The following is a 16,048-nucleotide window of genomic DNA, read 5'->3' as shown; positions in this document are numbered from 1 at the left end:
GAGTTATCTCAAAAACAGGACAAAATAGAAATAGAAAACGCGTAAATTCATCTTAGATACGTAATAAGACTGAAGACCACCCAACTATAAAACTCCAATTAAAATCAAACGACCAAAGAAGGAAGAGGCTACAATAACACATTAATCTTGCCAAAACTTGTGAAAGAGACAAGTTTAATATAAATTTCATGATAACTGCCGACAAACTGAAGGTCTGAGCATACAAATTAGAGACCAACCCAAGAAATTTATACCGGTAAAGAAAAATAGTTGATCAATTAGAAGGCCTTGAATATTTTTAACATGTCAGCTGATGTCAATTATGTATTCTAATTTCATAATCGAGCATCTCAAGATAGTATCCCACTAGGAAGATGAGCGACAGGCTACCCGAGGTTACCTGAGCCAAACCATGACGAGGCCGAATCGCAGAGAAAGTCAGCCTAGCCAGCCACCAACCATGAGGATCACTCCCAGCTGCAGAAAATGAACCAGACCTAGGCCATTCCCGGAGCGGACGGAAATAAGATAAGTTTCTTGTATTAAAATATGTAATTTGGCAGAAAATATTTGTGCAGACCATGTACAGCCAAGTGTAGTAGTGGTGCTGTTTTAGATCGTAAAAAATAACCTACAAAAAGTTAGATTCTTGCAAGTGATTTCAGTATAGATTGATGTAAAAGGAGTTAGGTAGTCATGCACAAAAATAAGCAAATCCCAGTTGATTAAAAAGAAATTATGATACAAGAAACGTTATGCCATAGATGAAGACGAAGTTATAAGAAGAACGTGTTTTGAGATTATGTAGATTACAAGTAGTAGTATGAAAGGAATGTAGGTGATATACTGTATTCTGAGAATGCAAAGAGGCAATACATTGTTATTATAAGATGTTATGAGAGGTAGAAACGTCATCAGACAGGATAAATGGTATTACAAATTAAGATGATGTTGATCCTATATTAATATTACATGAGAATGAGATTAATTGTGCGTCGAGGGAAGTCGTTATTAAGAAAAGTTGAGGTTAGTAAGAAGAAATATGAGTTGAAATGGATAATTTATGAAGGCATAAGTTTAATATAGGAAAGAAATGAAAGATGAATTTAATGAAAGGCAATACAGGGATGAAATTAAAGAAGAGATGGAAGGTTTAGATTAATGCACGTAACGATTGACGCAAACTAGGATAGCAAGAGCTACTAACAGAGCAATATTGTATATCAAGAATCCACGCATTATAGTATGGCAACATATAGTTTTAACCTTCATGAAATAGGCTGATAGGTCGTGGTCATCTAAAGGTATCCCTACGAAAGCAAATGTTTATTGTACTTGGACATGTTAAGTAGAAATTCTGTTAAATAGCTACATTCTTTTGAATAAATCATGGCATCATTAGATTACCATAGAGGTCATTGCTACTGCATATAAGAATACGTACAGGATATGATACTGTATTATGTCTTCACGTTTCCCTAATGTTAGTTATTTCACGCGAGATATGATAGTTCTAATTATAATTATTTAAGGTTGTATATGTCAAACCAGACTTTATGGTAGCTTTACTTTGAACAGGAATGGTAATGTTATGATATAATTATGAATGATAGAATAGTATATTTATTGTCAGCATATATTTGGATGAAAAAGAGAACAAGAAACTTAATCGAATTCCCCGACGCTTGTGAAACAAGAGAAAATAATATGAGATAATTCAAGAATAAAGTTAGTAAGCACTGGGTTTTAATGAACTGTGATATAAACATTTAAGAATAATTCAGATAATGAAGTTATCGTAACAAAACTTAATTCTTTTCCCAGGAGAAGATTGCATGTAATAATAATTTTTAATTGATCAATGTTGTAAATAAGAGGAGTTTTTAGCCGATTTCAATGATGATACGCAGAAATGACAGATAAAATGTAATCTTCAATTGAATTGAACATACTAGGTCATCAAGCATTCAATTTTGAATTTTAAGTACATTACATTAATTTTCTCTTCCTAGATTTTTATATTGTTTTTTAATAAATGATAGCTAAAATTAACTTGAAATCTTATTTATAGATTTATACAGTAGTATAAGATATCTTAGATTTAAGGCAATGAGTCTTCGAGTAATAACATTGACCCACACATGTCGGATGGTGACATTCATCAAATTTACTATCACATAGGTAATATCGGATTTGGCGTATCAGATTTTCTTTGATCCCACGTAAAACAAGTAAACATTCAAGGACCCTGAGAAGCTGGTTGGGATTGCTTTTACGTACACCATCCTGGATGCAGGAAGGGTGTAGTAGTTTACATGGATCATCTGCTGAAATGTATAAAGTGGCAGGGAGGTATTCAGTTAGGTGGAAATGTAAGCAGTCTGGCCTATGCTAATGACTTGGTCTTAAATGGCAGATTGTGCCAAAAGCCTTGGAAAACTTGAAAATAGGTGCAATGAGTATGGTATGAAAATTAGCCTTTCGAAGACTAAATTTATGTCAGTAAGTAAGAAATCCAGAGAACTGAATGTCACATTGGTGATAAAAAGGTGGAACACGTAGATAATTTCAAGTATTTAGGATGTATGTTCTCCCAGGATGGTAATATGGAATGAAAATAAATATTTATTGCAGCTAATAGCCAAAAGAGAAAATGATACACACAAGGTAAAAACTAATATAGAATACATTATAAGTGCTAGCAGGCTAGTCGTTACAATAGAAAGACGTGAAGGATTCAAGTCTATGTGTACAGTGCGTCGCATGATACCTTTCACAATATTTGCCGCAGCGTTCGCAAACACATACTGCGTCTGGTTGGTGAAACTTCTTCAACCTGCACAGCTTATGATGGAAGCCATGTATGGAGAAGCGTGTGACCGTATGTCTTAGTTCGTAATTTCTCCGTTTCCAGTCGTTGCAGGTCATTGCGTCAGTGATGTAAAAATCCCACCAGATGTCTCTCTTCTTTCCTTGCAGGTTCTGCATGAGTTACACGTATGCTGGTGTCGACTGTAGCGGCAGGTGGAGGCGGAGCTCTTCCACGTAATATACAGTAATTCACGTGTTAGTTCGTGAACTAGTCTTGATGACGTGTATTTTGAGACACACAGAACCTTCTTCAAGAAAGTCGCCTTTAGTTTTTCTAGCTTTTCCAGGTGTTTTAGCTTGAGGTGTGTCCAGATATTCTCTAATCCGTATGTTACGACAAGTGTAACCCTGAGATGGAAGAGTTCTAATGCTGTTTTGACGGAGAGTTTTCTCAGCTGTCCGATGTCATTCATGGCCCTCGTAGCCGCGCCGATCCTATCGTTAACGTGGAGCGTAAAGACGTTGCCAGTTGTCCGGAGTGTCACGTCCAAATACTTGAAGTTAGAGACGCTCTCCAGGAGTTTTCTGTGTGTGTGAAAAACTGCTGGTTTACCTCCTTTTCGGAAAGTCATTGACACAGTCTTCATTTAGGGTGAGCTCGTTTTCTTCCACCCATTCCAGTAGCAGATCAAATGCAGATTGCAGCTTCTTTTCCGAACTCGAGGCCAACACAATATCATCAGCGTACATATATAGAATTACTTCCTTCGAGACTACCTGTGTGATATCTGCCGTCGCGATGATGAACAGTAGTGGGCTTAGAGGGTACCCTTGCAATACAGCGGTTGCTCTATTGGGATTGATGTTGTGATTCCATCGCTTATCTCTATGTAATTTGAGGCCAGCATGTTCGCAATAAGCCCTTTTGTATAGCTGTTTCTTCCCATTTATTTTCCTAACTTCTCTATGATGATTCTGCTATTGAGCGTGTCGAAAGCCTTGGAGAAGTCTATAAATATGGCATGTAATTTTCCTTTTGGGACTGTTAGGGCTGTCTCGATATCACTTAGAAGGCATTGGATGACCTGTGTTGTAGATCTTCCTTTTCTGAAGCCAAATTGCTCCTCCGCGAGCTTGGGGTCGATTTCTGTGTTGAGACGTTGACATAAGAGTTTTGTTAGAATTTTGAATAGCGCGTATTCTAGGGCGATGCCTCGATAGAAGTTCGGGTCCTCGGTGCTTCCCTTTCCTTTATACAACAGTTTTACTGTAGACCTTCTCCAGCTATGGGGAATATTTCCTAGCCTGAAACATTCATTCAGGAGGGAAGTTATTGTTTCCTTCAACAGTGGGAGAGCGATTTTAAGGTGCTCATTACATATATTGTCTGGGCAACAAGCTTTATTACTTTTTGAACAGAGGATAGCGGACTCTTACTTCCTCAATTGTGAATATCTCCATGTCGAAGTCAGAGTCCCCCTCGATCTCGGAGGTATCCGTTGGTCGAGTATCCTTGTACTGCGGTACATTGCTAAGGTGGGTCACCCATGTCTCCATAGGGATGCTTCTGCAGTATCTTGGTTGCCTTGGGTTCAATGCTTTGTATGGGCACTGATCTGCTGCCGCTATCAGCCTCCGCTCCCCTTGCTCCTGATACCGTTCCTTTATTTCTTTTATGAGGGTCTTGTATGTCTTCTTATGATTAGAATATTACCTTAGATGATCGTCAGTTGGATCTTTGAGAGCTGTGTGTAGGGCATCCAATGTGGTCCTGTGAAGTCTGTAACAGGCTTCGTCAAACCATGGTTTCGATTTTCGTGTTATGGCGGCCTCTGGTATGACTTCGCCCTGTAAAAGATGTTCGAGCATGTTTGCTGCTTCGTCAAGATCTTTCCGGGCCTTTTCCGAGATTGCCTGGTTGTCGGTCTCACATATGAACTGGTGTAGTCTTCCTTGAAAATTTCAATGCATTTGGCTTATCCTGTTTGTTGCCATGACTGAGTAGGAAAGTCGTTTCTACTAGTTGGTGTTTCCGGTCGGGGGCCGGGATTATGTCTTGTTTTATTGGCTTTATTTTACCTTGATTCAAAAAGACGAGATCTATGGTGCTGGTGCCATTATTGCCAGGATGGTAATATAGTGAGATTGAATCAAGGTGCAGTAAAGCTAATGCAGTGAGCTAACAGTTGCGATCAACCGTATTCTGAAAGAAGGAAGTCAGCTCCCGGACGAAACTATCTTTACATCGGTCCGTCTTTAGACCAACTTTGCCTTACGGGAGCAAAAGCTGGGTGGACTCAGGATATCTGAGCCATAAGTTAGAAGTAGCAAGAATTATTGCTGGTACAAACAGGTGGGAACAATGGAAGGAGGGTACTCAGAATTAAGAGATAAAGACTAAGTTAGGAATGAACTTGATGGATGAAGCTGTACGCATATACGGGCTTTGGTGGTGGGGTCATGTGAGGTGAATGGAGGATAGTTTACCTAGGAGAATAATGGACTGTGTTATGGAGGGTAAGAGAAGTTGAGGGAGACCAAGACGACGATGGTTAGACTGAATTTATAATGATTTAAAGATAAAGAGGTATAGAATTAAATGAGGCCACAGCGCTAGTTGCAAATAGAGAATTGTGGCGACGTTTAGTATATTCACAGAGGCTTGCAGACTGAACGCTGAAAGGCATAACGGTCTATAATGATGATGTATGCATGTATGGTAATTTCTAGTTTGTAACCCATGCTCATTATTTTGTTTTTACTTTTTTCTGAAATACAGCAGAAGTCCATTATAGAGAGAATTCATAATGGCGAAAAATTTACTCACTATATTGGATTGTCGTTTTATACAACTTTTAGTCAACTTCGGGACATAACTCGCACACATTCAAATCGATATGAAACGGCAATCAGTTTCTTCAAAACTTGCGTTTTCACAGATTTCCTTAATACGGCTTACTTGTTAGTTATTGTTCTAATTCCGAGACAACGTGAAAACATATGTTCAATTTCATTCTGAAAAATTGTAGTAGTATCACTCCAATGGCCACTGTGACAAACGTTTCAGTTTTAATATTCAAATAGTGTCACCTAAATTAACCTTATATGTATCATGAAAACATACTTCAAGCAACAGGAGAATAACTATAACCTTTTGGCTAAGAATTTACATGGGAGTAGCCTTTTTGAAATTTAACCAGACGCGACAAAATACAGGGAAACTTTGTTAGTGCATTCCTCAATAAGACAATTTCTCGCCAGGCATGCCAAAATTCGAAGTCCCGATTCACGTTATATTAAATCTATAAAAAAAATACCTCTATCGCATCACAAATTTTCACTATTAGCGCTTAGCACGATCACATTTGAGCCCTGAAAATGTTCTTTGTCATCCTTTGTGACAAGAATGTGATTTCCAACAGAGATTAGAGCCCTCGCCACATGAGGCAGGTTGGAGAAAGTTGCACAAAAACGGGAAATGGCCTTGAATTACTAAACTTTACAGGGTATATTACACCTTCATGAAGCAAGTGATTAGCTTCAGGAAAGTTCAATTTTGCTCTATGGTTTTCATTGATATTGCTGAACAACCCAGTATTTCACATTACATTCAGAAGTAATTTATTTTTTGTTGAGTGATACAGTGAATGGTAGCGAATATTTGTCGCACGATAGCCTACCTACGGATTACGAACCTAATCGCGTGAAGCTGACTAGCGTGGTGCATATTTGTCTTGTGGTAGCCCAGTTATGACTAATGAAAAAGTCTTGAAATACCTTAATAATGAAGACAAAATTGAAATCTAGGAAGTGGGCAGGCATCCGCATCTTTGTCCATGAAGCTGAGGCCATGTTGCATCTTAGGCTAAAAATGGGGGACTTCGTCTGCCACTTGAGGGCATTATATGGTTTGATGCGGGCTGGTTGAACTTTGCACCAACAACTTGATTAACAATTATGCAGTCAAGGAGCAGTACTGACAAAGGGAGATCCATGCATATATGGGAAGGATCAAGATGAGGATCTACCCACCATTGTAGTACACGTTGACGATATTTTGATGTTACAAGTTCTACATTTCATCGTTGGGTCCGTACTGAGCAACGTATACCTTTCTAAAATAAAGCTTTATTAGAGTCCACCTTTTCAATACAATATGTTTTTATTGATTTATTTCTTATGCAAATCAATAAAAACATATTGTATTGAAAAGGTGGACTCTCAAAAAACTTTGTTTTAGAAAGTTATTTTGATGTGTCAGAACCCTGAGAAATTATTCGATCTGAAAATAGTCTAAGCGAGGCTTTTGAATTAAAGAATCATGGCAAAGTGAAGCAGTCAGGGGATAGACTTCTACACAGATGATAAGATAACATTGAATCAGAGGACATACATAGAAGACATTCCGCATCGTTTCAAAATGTCAGAAATCAATCTAATATCCATGCCTGCCATCGCTTGAACAAAGTTTACTAAGGCCGAAGTATGGACCAGTTCAGATGGTGAAAAACCACCCTGCTGCAAACTCACTGGTTTCTACGTTATCTTTCAATAGCACCATGTTCTAACATAGCCCAGTTAGTTGCCTCAGCCAGTACGATGATTGCTTTGGAAAGTCTCACTGGATGGCGGTACGGAGGGTTTTATGCTATTTAAAGGGCATCTTGGACTTGGAGACCAGTTACAGCTTTGGAAAGGGATCAATAGCGGGCTATGTGGACGCAGATTAAGGGGAGGGGGTCGATTGACGACAGAAGCATATTTACAGGATATGTCTTTATTATGAATGACAGTCCTGTCATATGAGATTCCGGGAAACAATGCACGGTAGCTTTGTCAACCACTAAGACGAAGTATATAACGCTAAGTAATGCCACCAAAGAACTCTTCTACCTTCGACATTTTTTTAAAGAGTTTGGAGCCCCTGATGTTAAGATGATGGCATTGTAAAATGCCAATTTCAGTGCTCAGAAACTAGTCACAAATCCTGTTTTTCATGCACAAACAAAACACAGAGGTTTGCCATCAATTTGTTTGAGAAATCGTTCGGTCTAGAGCCACGAATGTGGGGCATGTAGCATCTGGAGACATGCCAGCTGATATCTTGACAAAGGCCTTGTCCAAACTAGAACATGAACAGTGTGTGCAACATTTGGGATTATCAAGACCGAGAGTTGAGGACCTGCAGATTGTCTCGGAAGTGTGGGAAATACCTACAGAGCGATCCAACTCTGCCAGGGATTCCAAGAGTGATTCCCGAACGACGTCACCAAAGGGCACAGTTCCTACTGAAGTTCGGTTTTAACGCTTCCTTTATTTTTTGTGTTTTGTTTTCAACATTCACTTCTTTGGATTGTTTTATTAATTATACCTAACTTACTTGATTGCTGAATATACGTTTAAAAAAGATAAATGGGATCATATGATTTACTGCACAAAAACTTGCCACAATTTACTAGAGTAACAAATTTAAAGCTATTGAGTTAACACTACATATGAAAGAAATTAATTGTTGATATATACTTACCGTAGAGCTTGTCGATTCCCTTGAATTGTTTCAACAACTCTTTTACTTTGGAAGGTAGGCCAAAAAATGGCCCAATGTCAAAAGATGAAATATTAACTGAAGTCCCTTCTCCACTTATATTAGTATCTTCTGATGATTTTGATCTATTTGAAACAGGTCGGTTTGCATTTGTCATCAAAGCTTTACGAATTCGCTCACCCATTGGTGTAGCACTTGCAGTCACACTAGAAGACTGTATATCATCACTTCCTTCCTTCATAGCATTTGCCACCATTGAATCATTGTTCCAATCTATATCAATGGCTCGCAAGTCATTCCAGAATTCATCAGTGGTCACATCCAACTTATGTTTTGGAATATTGTTATGAACAGATTCTGGTATTTTGAATATAGGTGAAGGAACTGTGGGAAAATCTGCATTAGAATTTGCATTGAAGAGGTTCTTAGAACAATTTTTTTTTAAATTTTTGTTTTGACTCAAGATGTTTGCATGTTGCTTTAAACTTTCAGCATCTGAAGAACACTCTACATTGAGTATTTTGTTTTCTGCAGCATCGTTCGCTAAAAATATATCTGGGGAGAGACATTTTGCTTCACAATTCTTACTATCATTCTTTCTAGAAGCAACATCACTGTCCAAATACCTTTCTTCCACACGTTCTAAATCAAATGACTGCAGAACTGACTCATCAAGGGAAAGCATCTCAGTCTGATTCGGAGGGTTAAAAGGCATACTTTTATCAGGTAAAATACCTCTACTCTGAGGGTTATCGAACACTTGAAACTTGCCACTGGTGCTGCATGATTTGATGGTGGTAATGGAATTCTTATTAGGTACTTTAAATTTGCCATTACAAACATTTTTCTTGAATGGTGTGATGCCATCAATCAATACTGTATCATACTGGGTGTCACTAATTTCAATTTTCCTCTTTTTTCTAACTGGTGTTGATTCAAATTTTGGCCGTACTAAAAGATAATTTTTAGTACCAAATGGATCTTCACTGAAACTAGAGCAGTTTGGAAAATCATTTTTTCTTTGACTGGTTCGCAGTAAAGGTAAATACTTGGAAATTATGGGTTGCTTTCGAGGAACAAATTTCCTCACTATTTCTTGGTCTTTATATTTCCCCATACTAGCACAATGCCTCTGAAAGAAAACAACAGCACAAGAATTACAGCCATGCAGTCAATGTACTCTGGATCAGAATGTAATGTACAGAATAAGTTAAGGGCTGCCAGATAACCCAGAATTTAGTGAAAGATAACTGTCCAGAAAAATACTCTTCCTTGTCAATAGCCTACTAAGTTATGATGAAAATCATTATTATTTATTGTCTGTTGTAACAATAAGTTAGTTTTATTTAACATTTCAAATGTCCATATGTGTGTGTTTTATTCTCGTTGCTGTTAGTCGGACCCATCCGCCATGAAAATTGGATCAGTAGCACAGATCCAAAACACTGACACTGACTGGACATCCAAAAAATACTCATACTCATAGTTGCATCACAGCCTATGTTAACCTCTTAATGTTATTTGCTTTATGCCCAACTAACTACTTTTACGGTTTTTGGACGTTAACCTCTTGGGCAGGCATTTATATGACCTAGCATGTACACTACATGTGCCATTTAAACTGTCTATCTGAGCAAGATTTTGTAGCATTTCAGGAAATGTTGCATATTTCTGAACCATACATGTTAATAACACAAAATTCTTAGGGTCACTTATCAATGGTGTCTTGAATGTTCTGGGATGTGAACAGTGGATAGCAGTAATTAATTTGCAAATTTTCTAGTTTTATTCCAAACTTCACAGCTTCATCAATTACCACTGATCTACATTTAGGGCTGTCATCCAGAGAGATATGTTTTACGCCAAACCAGCTTTCTTGAAAGGTCAAAGATTCATCAATTGTGATGTTTTGCGATGGAAGGTAGGTAGATTGAAATTTTATATTTGTTATTTGGAGAATATTTTGAATTTTGAATAATTATGGAGGATCTGTACAACTGTGAAATGGCATATTGTCAACAAAACACAGAAATTGCATTACGATTCAAACTGGTCCTGTTTCACAGTTTGCAGATAGACTGGAAATTCCAGAAATACATCTCTACCAAAATAACTTTCCAGAGTAGGCTTTTGCACTATACCGATAAAGCAAGATCAAGGTGCCTAGGAGTCGATAGTTTCCATTTTGTCTCAACAGAGGGTATAAGGCAAATTATTCCTCACTTCAATGATGGATAGAGCAACAAATATTTGTTGTGAACTATAGGTGATCAGGAAGATCAAGGCTTCTAGAACTCATTGGTATAAAAATGCAATTTCCAAGCATAGATGCTGTACTAAAAGACAGTATTTTCATACTTCTACTAGTTCCTTGTATCCTAATGAATATACAGTTGAACCTTGATATCTCGAACCTCCATTACTCAAATTTTCAGTATCTCAAAGTAACTTCAATTTCCCGGCTGTTTGTCCTATTCTTCACATGTATTTATCTCTCTATTACTCAAATTTTGGTTACAAGAATTTCTCGATTTCTCAAAGTAAAAGTTTGCTCCCTTGAAGCAAAAAATACTCTGTACCGGTAACTCAAATTTTGTACAACAATAACTATGCAATACAGTATTTGTGGTTTGTGAGGAAGAGTAACAAGTAAAGGAAGGGTTACAGCAATGCTGGAAGCTAATGTGACAGGGACCGATAAACTAAAACTTCTAGTGATCGGAAAATCGGCGAAGCCTCGCTGTTTCTCGAGTGTGAAATCTTTAATACCAATATAATGGTCCTTTATTGGACATTATAAATTTTCCAGCTAACTCATTCTTGGTTGCCTGCGTTTTGCCCTCGTGTGCTAGGTTAAGTTCCCTATGGGAATCAACATCTGTATTATCTGATGGCCAGGCAGGCATCAATTTTTGGAAATGAGACATAGCTCTCATAGTGCACTGGCACTGCTGGTGGCTTTAAGTAGCCTATGCAGTGGCCTCCACGGTATGCACTAGCCTTGCGTCTTGGGAGGTGTGCTAAGTCCCAATTGATGAGCCTAACTTAGCACACGAGGGCGAAACGCAGGCAACCAAGAATGAGTTAGCTGGAAAATTTATAATGTCCAAAAATGGACCATTATATTGGTATTATAAATGTACTCATTCAGGACAAATATTTTAAGTTCCCTATGGGATTCAACATCTGTATTATGTGAAATCTTTACTGGTCACGTACGAAAGCAACCCCGGAAGTCGTGGATGACAAGCTCCATTTACAAATCTTGGCTGCGTGCTGTTGACGAGAAGTTTCAACTTCCCTTTTATAGATAACTGCCCTGCTCATCCCAAGAGGCTCATTTAGGAGTTAATGGCAGTGCGCGTGGTTTTCTTGCCACCAAATTTAATATCCAAATTACAGCCCATAGAACAAGGGGTGACTAAAAACTTGAAGCATTTCTATAGGAAGAGCGCTGTTCAGAGAATTGTGAGAGGAATTGAATCCAAGGAGTCATTAACAGACATTAATCTACTACAGTCGATAAGAATGCTGAGTAAATTGTGGGCTGATGTGAAGCAGGAAACAAACTGCTTCCGCAAAGCAGGATCTTTGACAGGTGACTAAGGAGTTTCAGAACATGAAGAGGACGAAGTCACTCCTATTTCTGATGAATAGGTGGAGTATCAGAAGCTTAACTGAGAAGCTGATTTTGATGCTTATATAAACGTGGACTTCGGTGCTACAGTGGCCAAACCTCCTACAGATACTATCAACGCTGCTGCCGAGCAAGAAGAAGATTCCCAACAAGAAGAGAAAGAGCTGCCTTCTTCTGTACCATCAGTAGACCAAGCGTTAAGTGCAGTGGCTATTCTTCGACTGTACATACAGAGTCAGTCGAATGTAAATGACCAAGTCTTTTCACAGCAATAAATGTTGTTGAAAAGTCCGTGAAAAACAAGAACAGAAGAGCCTAATGGATTTTTCAAAAGGCGTTAACGAAGGTATATTTCTTTTTTCACTACTGTATGTACTGTATTCTGTCTTCTAATAAGTTACTATATGAAGGGTTTTAATTAAAGTGATGCCACAAAATACGAGAGTTTGTGTATTTTTAAATACTGTTAACCCATTGCCTTGCAATGACGGAAATTTCCGTCATTGTCCGCAGGTTCCCATAAATGCAATGACGGAAATTTCCGTCTACCCTCTTTATTGCTTTGTTGAGGTTTCCAAGGATACATATCTATATTTCTTCGCAATCCCAACATGTCTACGAGATGTTGGTAATCGTATTTCAGCTATCTTTGCCCTTCAGCTAAGTATTTCGCTGCCAAAGAGTCTAAATATGATTTAGTAAATTGCCGTGTAAAGCTTTAGTGAAAGTAAGGTCAACGTCATGGCCGAGTCGGATGAAGCTTGAATATTACGTTTTTTTGGAGGAAAGCGATGTCAGTGACGGATTTTCCAATGAAAGTGATACTGAATTACCTTCGAGTAATGTTAGCATTAGTAATTCCGAAGAATTAGATGACATTATTGAAGAAAATGAAGACGGGGACGAAGGTGGGTGTGTGTATAACCTAGAAGACTGAAAGTGTACACAAACAGACAATGTACCAAATAATATGTGGTGTAATCTTGCTACCACAGAGTTCTGTTCTCCAAGCCCCATAGTTTTTCTTCTGCTGAAAGAAGGTATTGATGCGGTTTGTCAGTCTTGTATTTATTATTATTATTATTATCACTATTATTATTTCCTTATGCCCGATTAATGAGCGTAATTAAACTTATTTAGCTGATGTCGTTGCCTTTTCCTTCTCCCAAAATCTCTTCATCTTCTCACTGTGGCTTTTCTTGCAGGTTTGCTATAACTGCAGAGGAAAAAATCCCACGGGAAAGAACAGGGTGAATCCCGCTATGAATGTGATAAGTATAAGATAGCACTGCATGTATATGAGTGTTTTAAGATCTACCACACTGTGTTGAACTATTGCTGGAATGTGAACTGTGTTTCAGGGTGTTAACTTGGTGTAGCAAAAGTGTTCTCTTTTAAGCCAGATTAAATCGCAATCAATGTACATTTATTTTCAAGAAAAATTGCAGTTCAATGGGTTAAAAATACTGTATTCAGTAAAGTCTGTAGATGCATATGACTCATGTGCTACACGTGCTCAAAAACTGTGTTCTCTATATCTCAAAGTTTCAATAACTCAAAATAGTATTTAGCTCAAGAGGTGATTCGAGATATCAAGGTTCCACTGTAATAGTATTTCAGAGCACCTACATGTGAACTGGCGATGGTCGGCTTATTCACCATAATTGATCACAATGTAGACTGTAAAATAATGATGTTTTTTGAGTTAACACTTCAAAGACTGATTGCAGCTCTCCATGCCACCCTATCATGTGCTAACATTTCAAGTTCTACCATGCCACCCTATCCTGTGCTAAAATTTCAATTTCTATGTAACTACTACATCCTACACAGAGTTGGGAAGTAACTGAGTAAAAGTAAGTGAATTACTTGCAATATTACAGCTTTAGTCATTTATACTCGTAATCATTACTGTACCGGAAGGTACAACTCATCCCCGTGCATTTAAATGTAGTGCCTTGAAGAACGCTATCATCATATAAAAATTGAAACATCTAATACAAGAAGTTGGGACTTTGATCAAAAGATGTCACTACAAAATGGGGCCGATGACCTTCGATGTTAGGCCCCTTTAAACAACAAGCATCATCACTACAAAATGATGGAGTAATTATGTTATTTTAAAGTTTCCTAAACTGACTGGATTTCTTTGTTTTGTTTTATCACAGAAACTTCGGACTTTTCTCCATAGATGCCTCTATTAAACTGATGTCATGCACTCTGGTGCAAAGTGGAATAACTACAGATTTAAAGAAGTTTTGTGTTTATAGGTGTTCTCAACTGAATTGACTTTCATCATTTTTGGTACTTCAAGGTTTCCTTCTTACTCACACCACCAGCGTTGGTTTCTGACCAATCAGAAATTTCATGTATTTATTTTTCAACCAATCAAACGTTTCTTGTACCTATTTTATCCGCCAATAAAAATGCGAGGGTGTGTCCGGACTTAGTCCAGAGCCTTCTCAAAACTTCCTCTCGGGTATAAAAGCTCGCTTTTTCGAGTTAACTTGTCTTTCTGATCGTCGTCTTACTGAGTGTGTGTGTTTAAGACAGGAGGCGGGGGCCTCAATCTTCAGCAGGCAGAATATCAGCTAAGGTAATGGCCAACAGTTGTTCCATCTAAGTAGTTATCTCTGCAAGCTGACCCGAGGGGAAGGTTCCAATCTTTAACTATGTAACTGTCAATTTCCTAAAATGTAAACTTTCTTCCTTCTGTAACGACTTAAACTGTAAATCGGGGATAGAGAGTGCATTACCCTCTCGAATTCCCCTTCAATTAATCTTGAGGTGACTACGATTTTGTAACTGCTTTTCTCTTGTAAATTATAAATTAACTCATCCATCTAGTCACCTCAGTAGTTTGGGATTAGCCTCTGCATCGTCGGGCCGCAAGCCCAAGTAGGGTTTTAACCTTGGTTTTCAAGGAGCGTAAGTGTATGCCTCCACACATTTTTGAGTTTGGGCCAGTAATTTAACCTGTTTTCACGAAGGGCCAGTAGAATGTGTACTAGATACCCCTGTGTAAACTAAAAGGTAATAAATATGTTATTGTAAATTGTAGGTTGTGCCTAGAGAGGCCTGAAGGTGTAATTGTATTGAGCAGAGAAGCTCTTTTCCGTCTTGTAATAATTAATGATTGCCTTGAGTAGGCTGTGAGAGTTCGGGAGCGCTGTCTCCTTCGTAGAATTTGTACAGCATGTAAGCTCTTTTGTGGTAATGTAATAGATATTTGTGTACTATTGAGCGGTGCCTTTGGATGGCCGTAAATTGTAACCGTTGGAGCAAGGTGCTCTTGAAAATTGTGTTTTGGCAGATATCTCTCCTTGTCTATGTAACTAAACGCAACATTTGCGATGTTGGGACCTTGTAAATTATGAGCTTGAAGCTCAAGATTGTAAATTACCAATTCTTGGTTTCTCTGTTTTGTACCAAAATTGCTTTGTACCTGAAATCTAGTTCTTTCAACAAGTGAAGAGTATTGTTGAAATTTAATATCTGACTATCGTACATAGACCCATTCCCACCAGCATCTTCTTTCACCTCTGCGTTCCACAGAATACCCCGGAACAATTACTTTTCACAAAATGTCTTTTTAATCATAATTTACTTCTTTTTTGCTATTTGTTTTAAGTCGCACCGACACAGATACGTCGTATGGCGACAATGGCATAGGAAAGGCCTAGGAATAGGAAGGAAGCGGCCGTGGCCTTAAGGTACAGCCCCAGCATTTGCCTGGTGTGAAAATGGGAAACACAGGAAACCATCTTCAGAGCTGCCAACAGTGGGGTTCGAACCCACTATCTCTCGAATACTGGATACTGGCCGCACTTAAGCGACTCCAGCTATCGAGCTTGTTTAATTTACTTCTAAAAATAAACTTGTAATAATTACATTTTAGTAGGCCTAATCGTTACATTCTTGTAATCTATATAGGCTCTATCGCATCGACAGCTTGGCAACTTTGGAGCCCTAGCAGTTTCAAGGCATCGTACCAAGGGTATATTCTGATTTTTTTTCGAATTTGCTTTACGTCGCACTGGCACAGAGAGGTGGCG

The 16,048-nt window shown here is 38.3% G+C and overlaps 1 protein-coding gene across 1 annotated transcript in view; it reads right to left on the bottom strand.

Annotated features, from left to right (window-relative positions):
- Window positions 1-16,048, bottom strand: part of mus301 (mutagen-sensitive 301) — a 239,331-nt gene that overhangs the window by 199,404 nt on the left and 23,879 nt on the right. Inside the window, exon 3 of the mRNA XM_068226820.1 lies at window positions 8,339-9,488. Coding sequence (XP_068082921.1) covers window positions 8,339-9,488 — 1,150 coding nt within the window. The remainder of the gene's footprint in view (window positions 1-8,338; window positions 9,489-16,048) is intronic.

Source organism: Anabrus simplex, chromosome 3 (genome assembly GCF_040414725.1).
Source record: "Anabrus simplex isolate iqAnaSimp1 chromosome 3, ASM4041472v1, whole genome shotgun sequence".
Taxonomy (NCBI): Eukaryota; Metazoa; Arthropoda; class Insecta; order Orthoptera; family Tettigoniidae; genus Anabrus; species Anabrus simplex.
The sequence above is the reverse complement of the archived record's forward strand: the minus strand, read 5'-3'. Positions and strand labels throughout refer to the sequence as shown.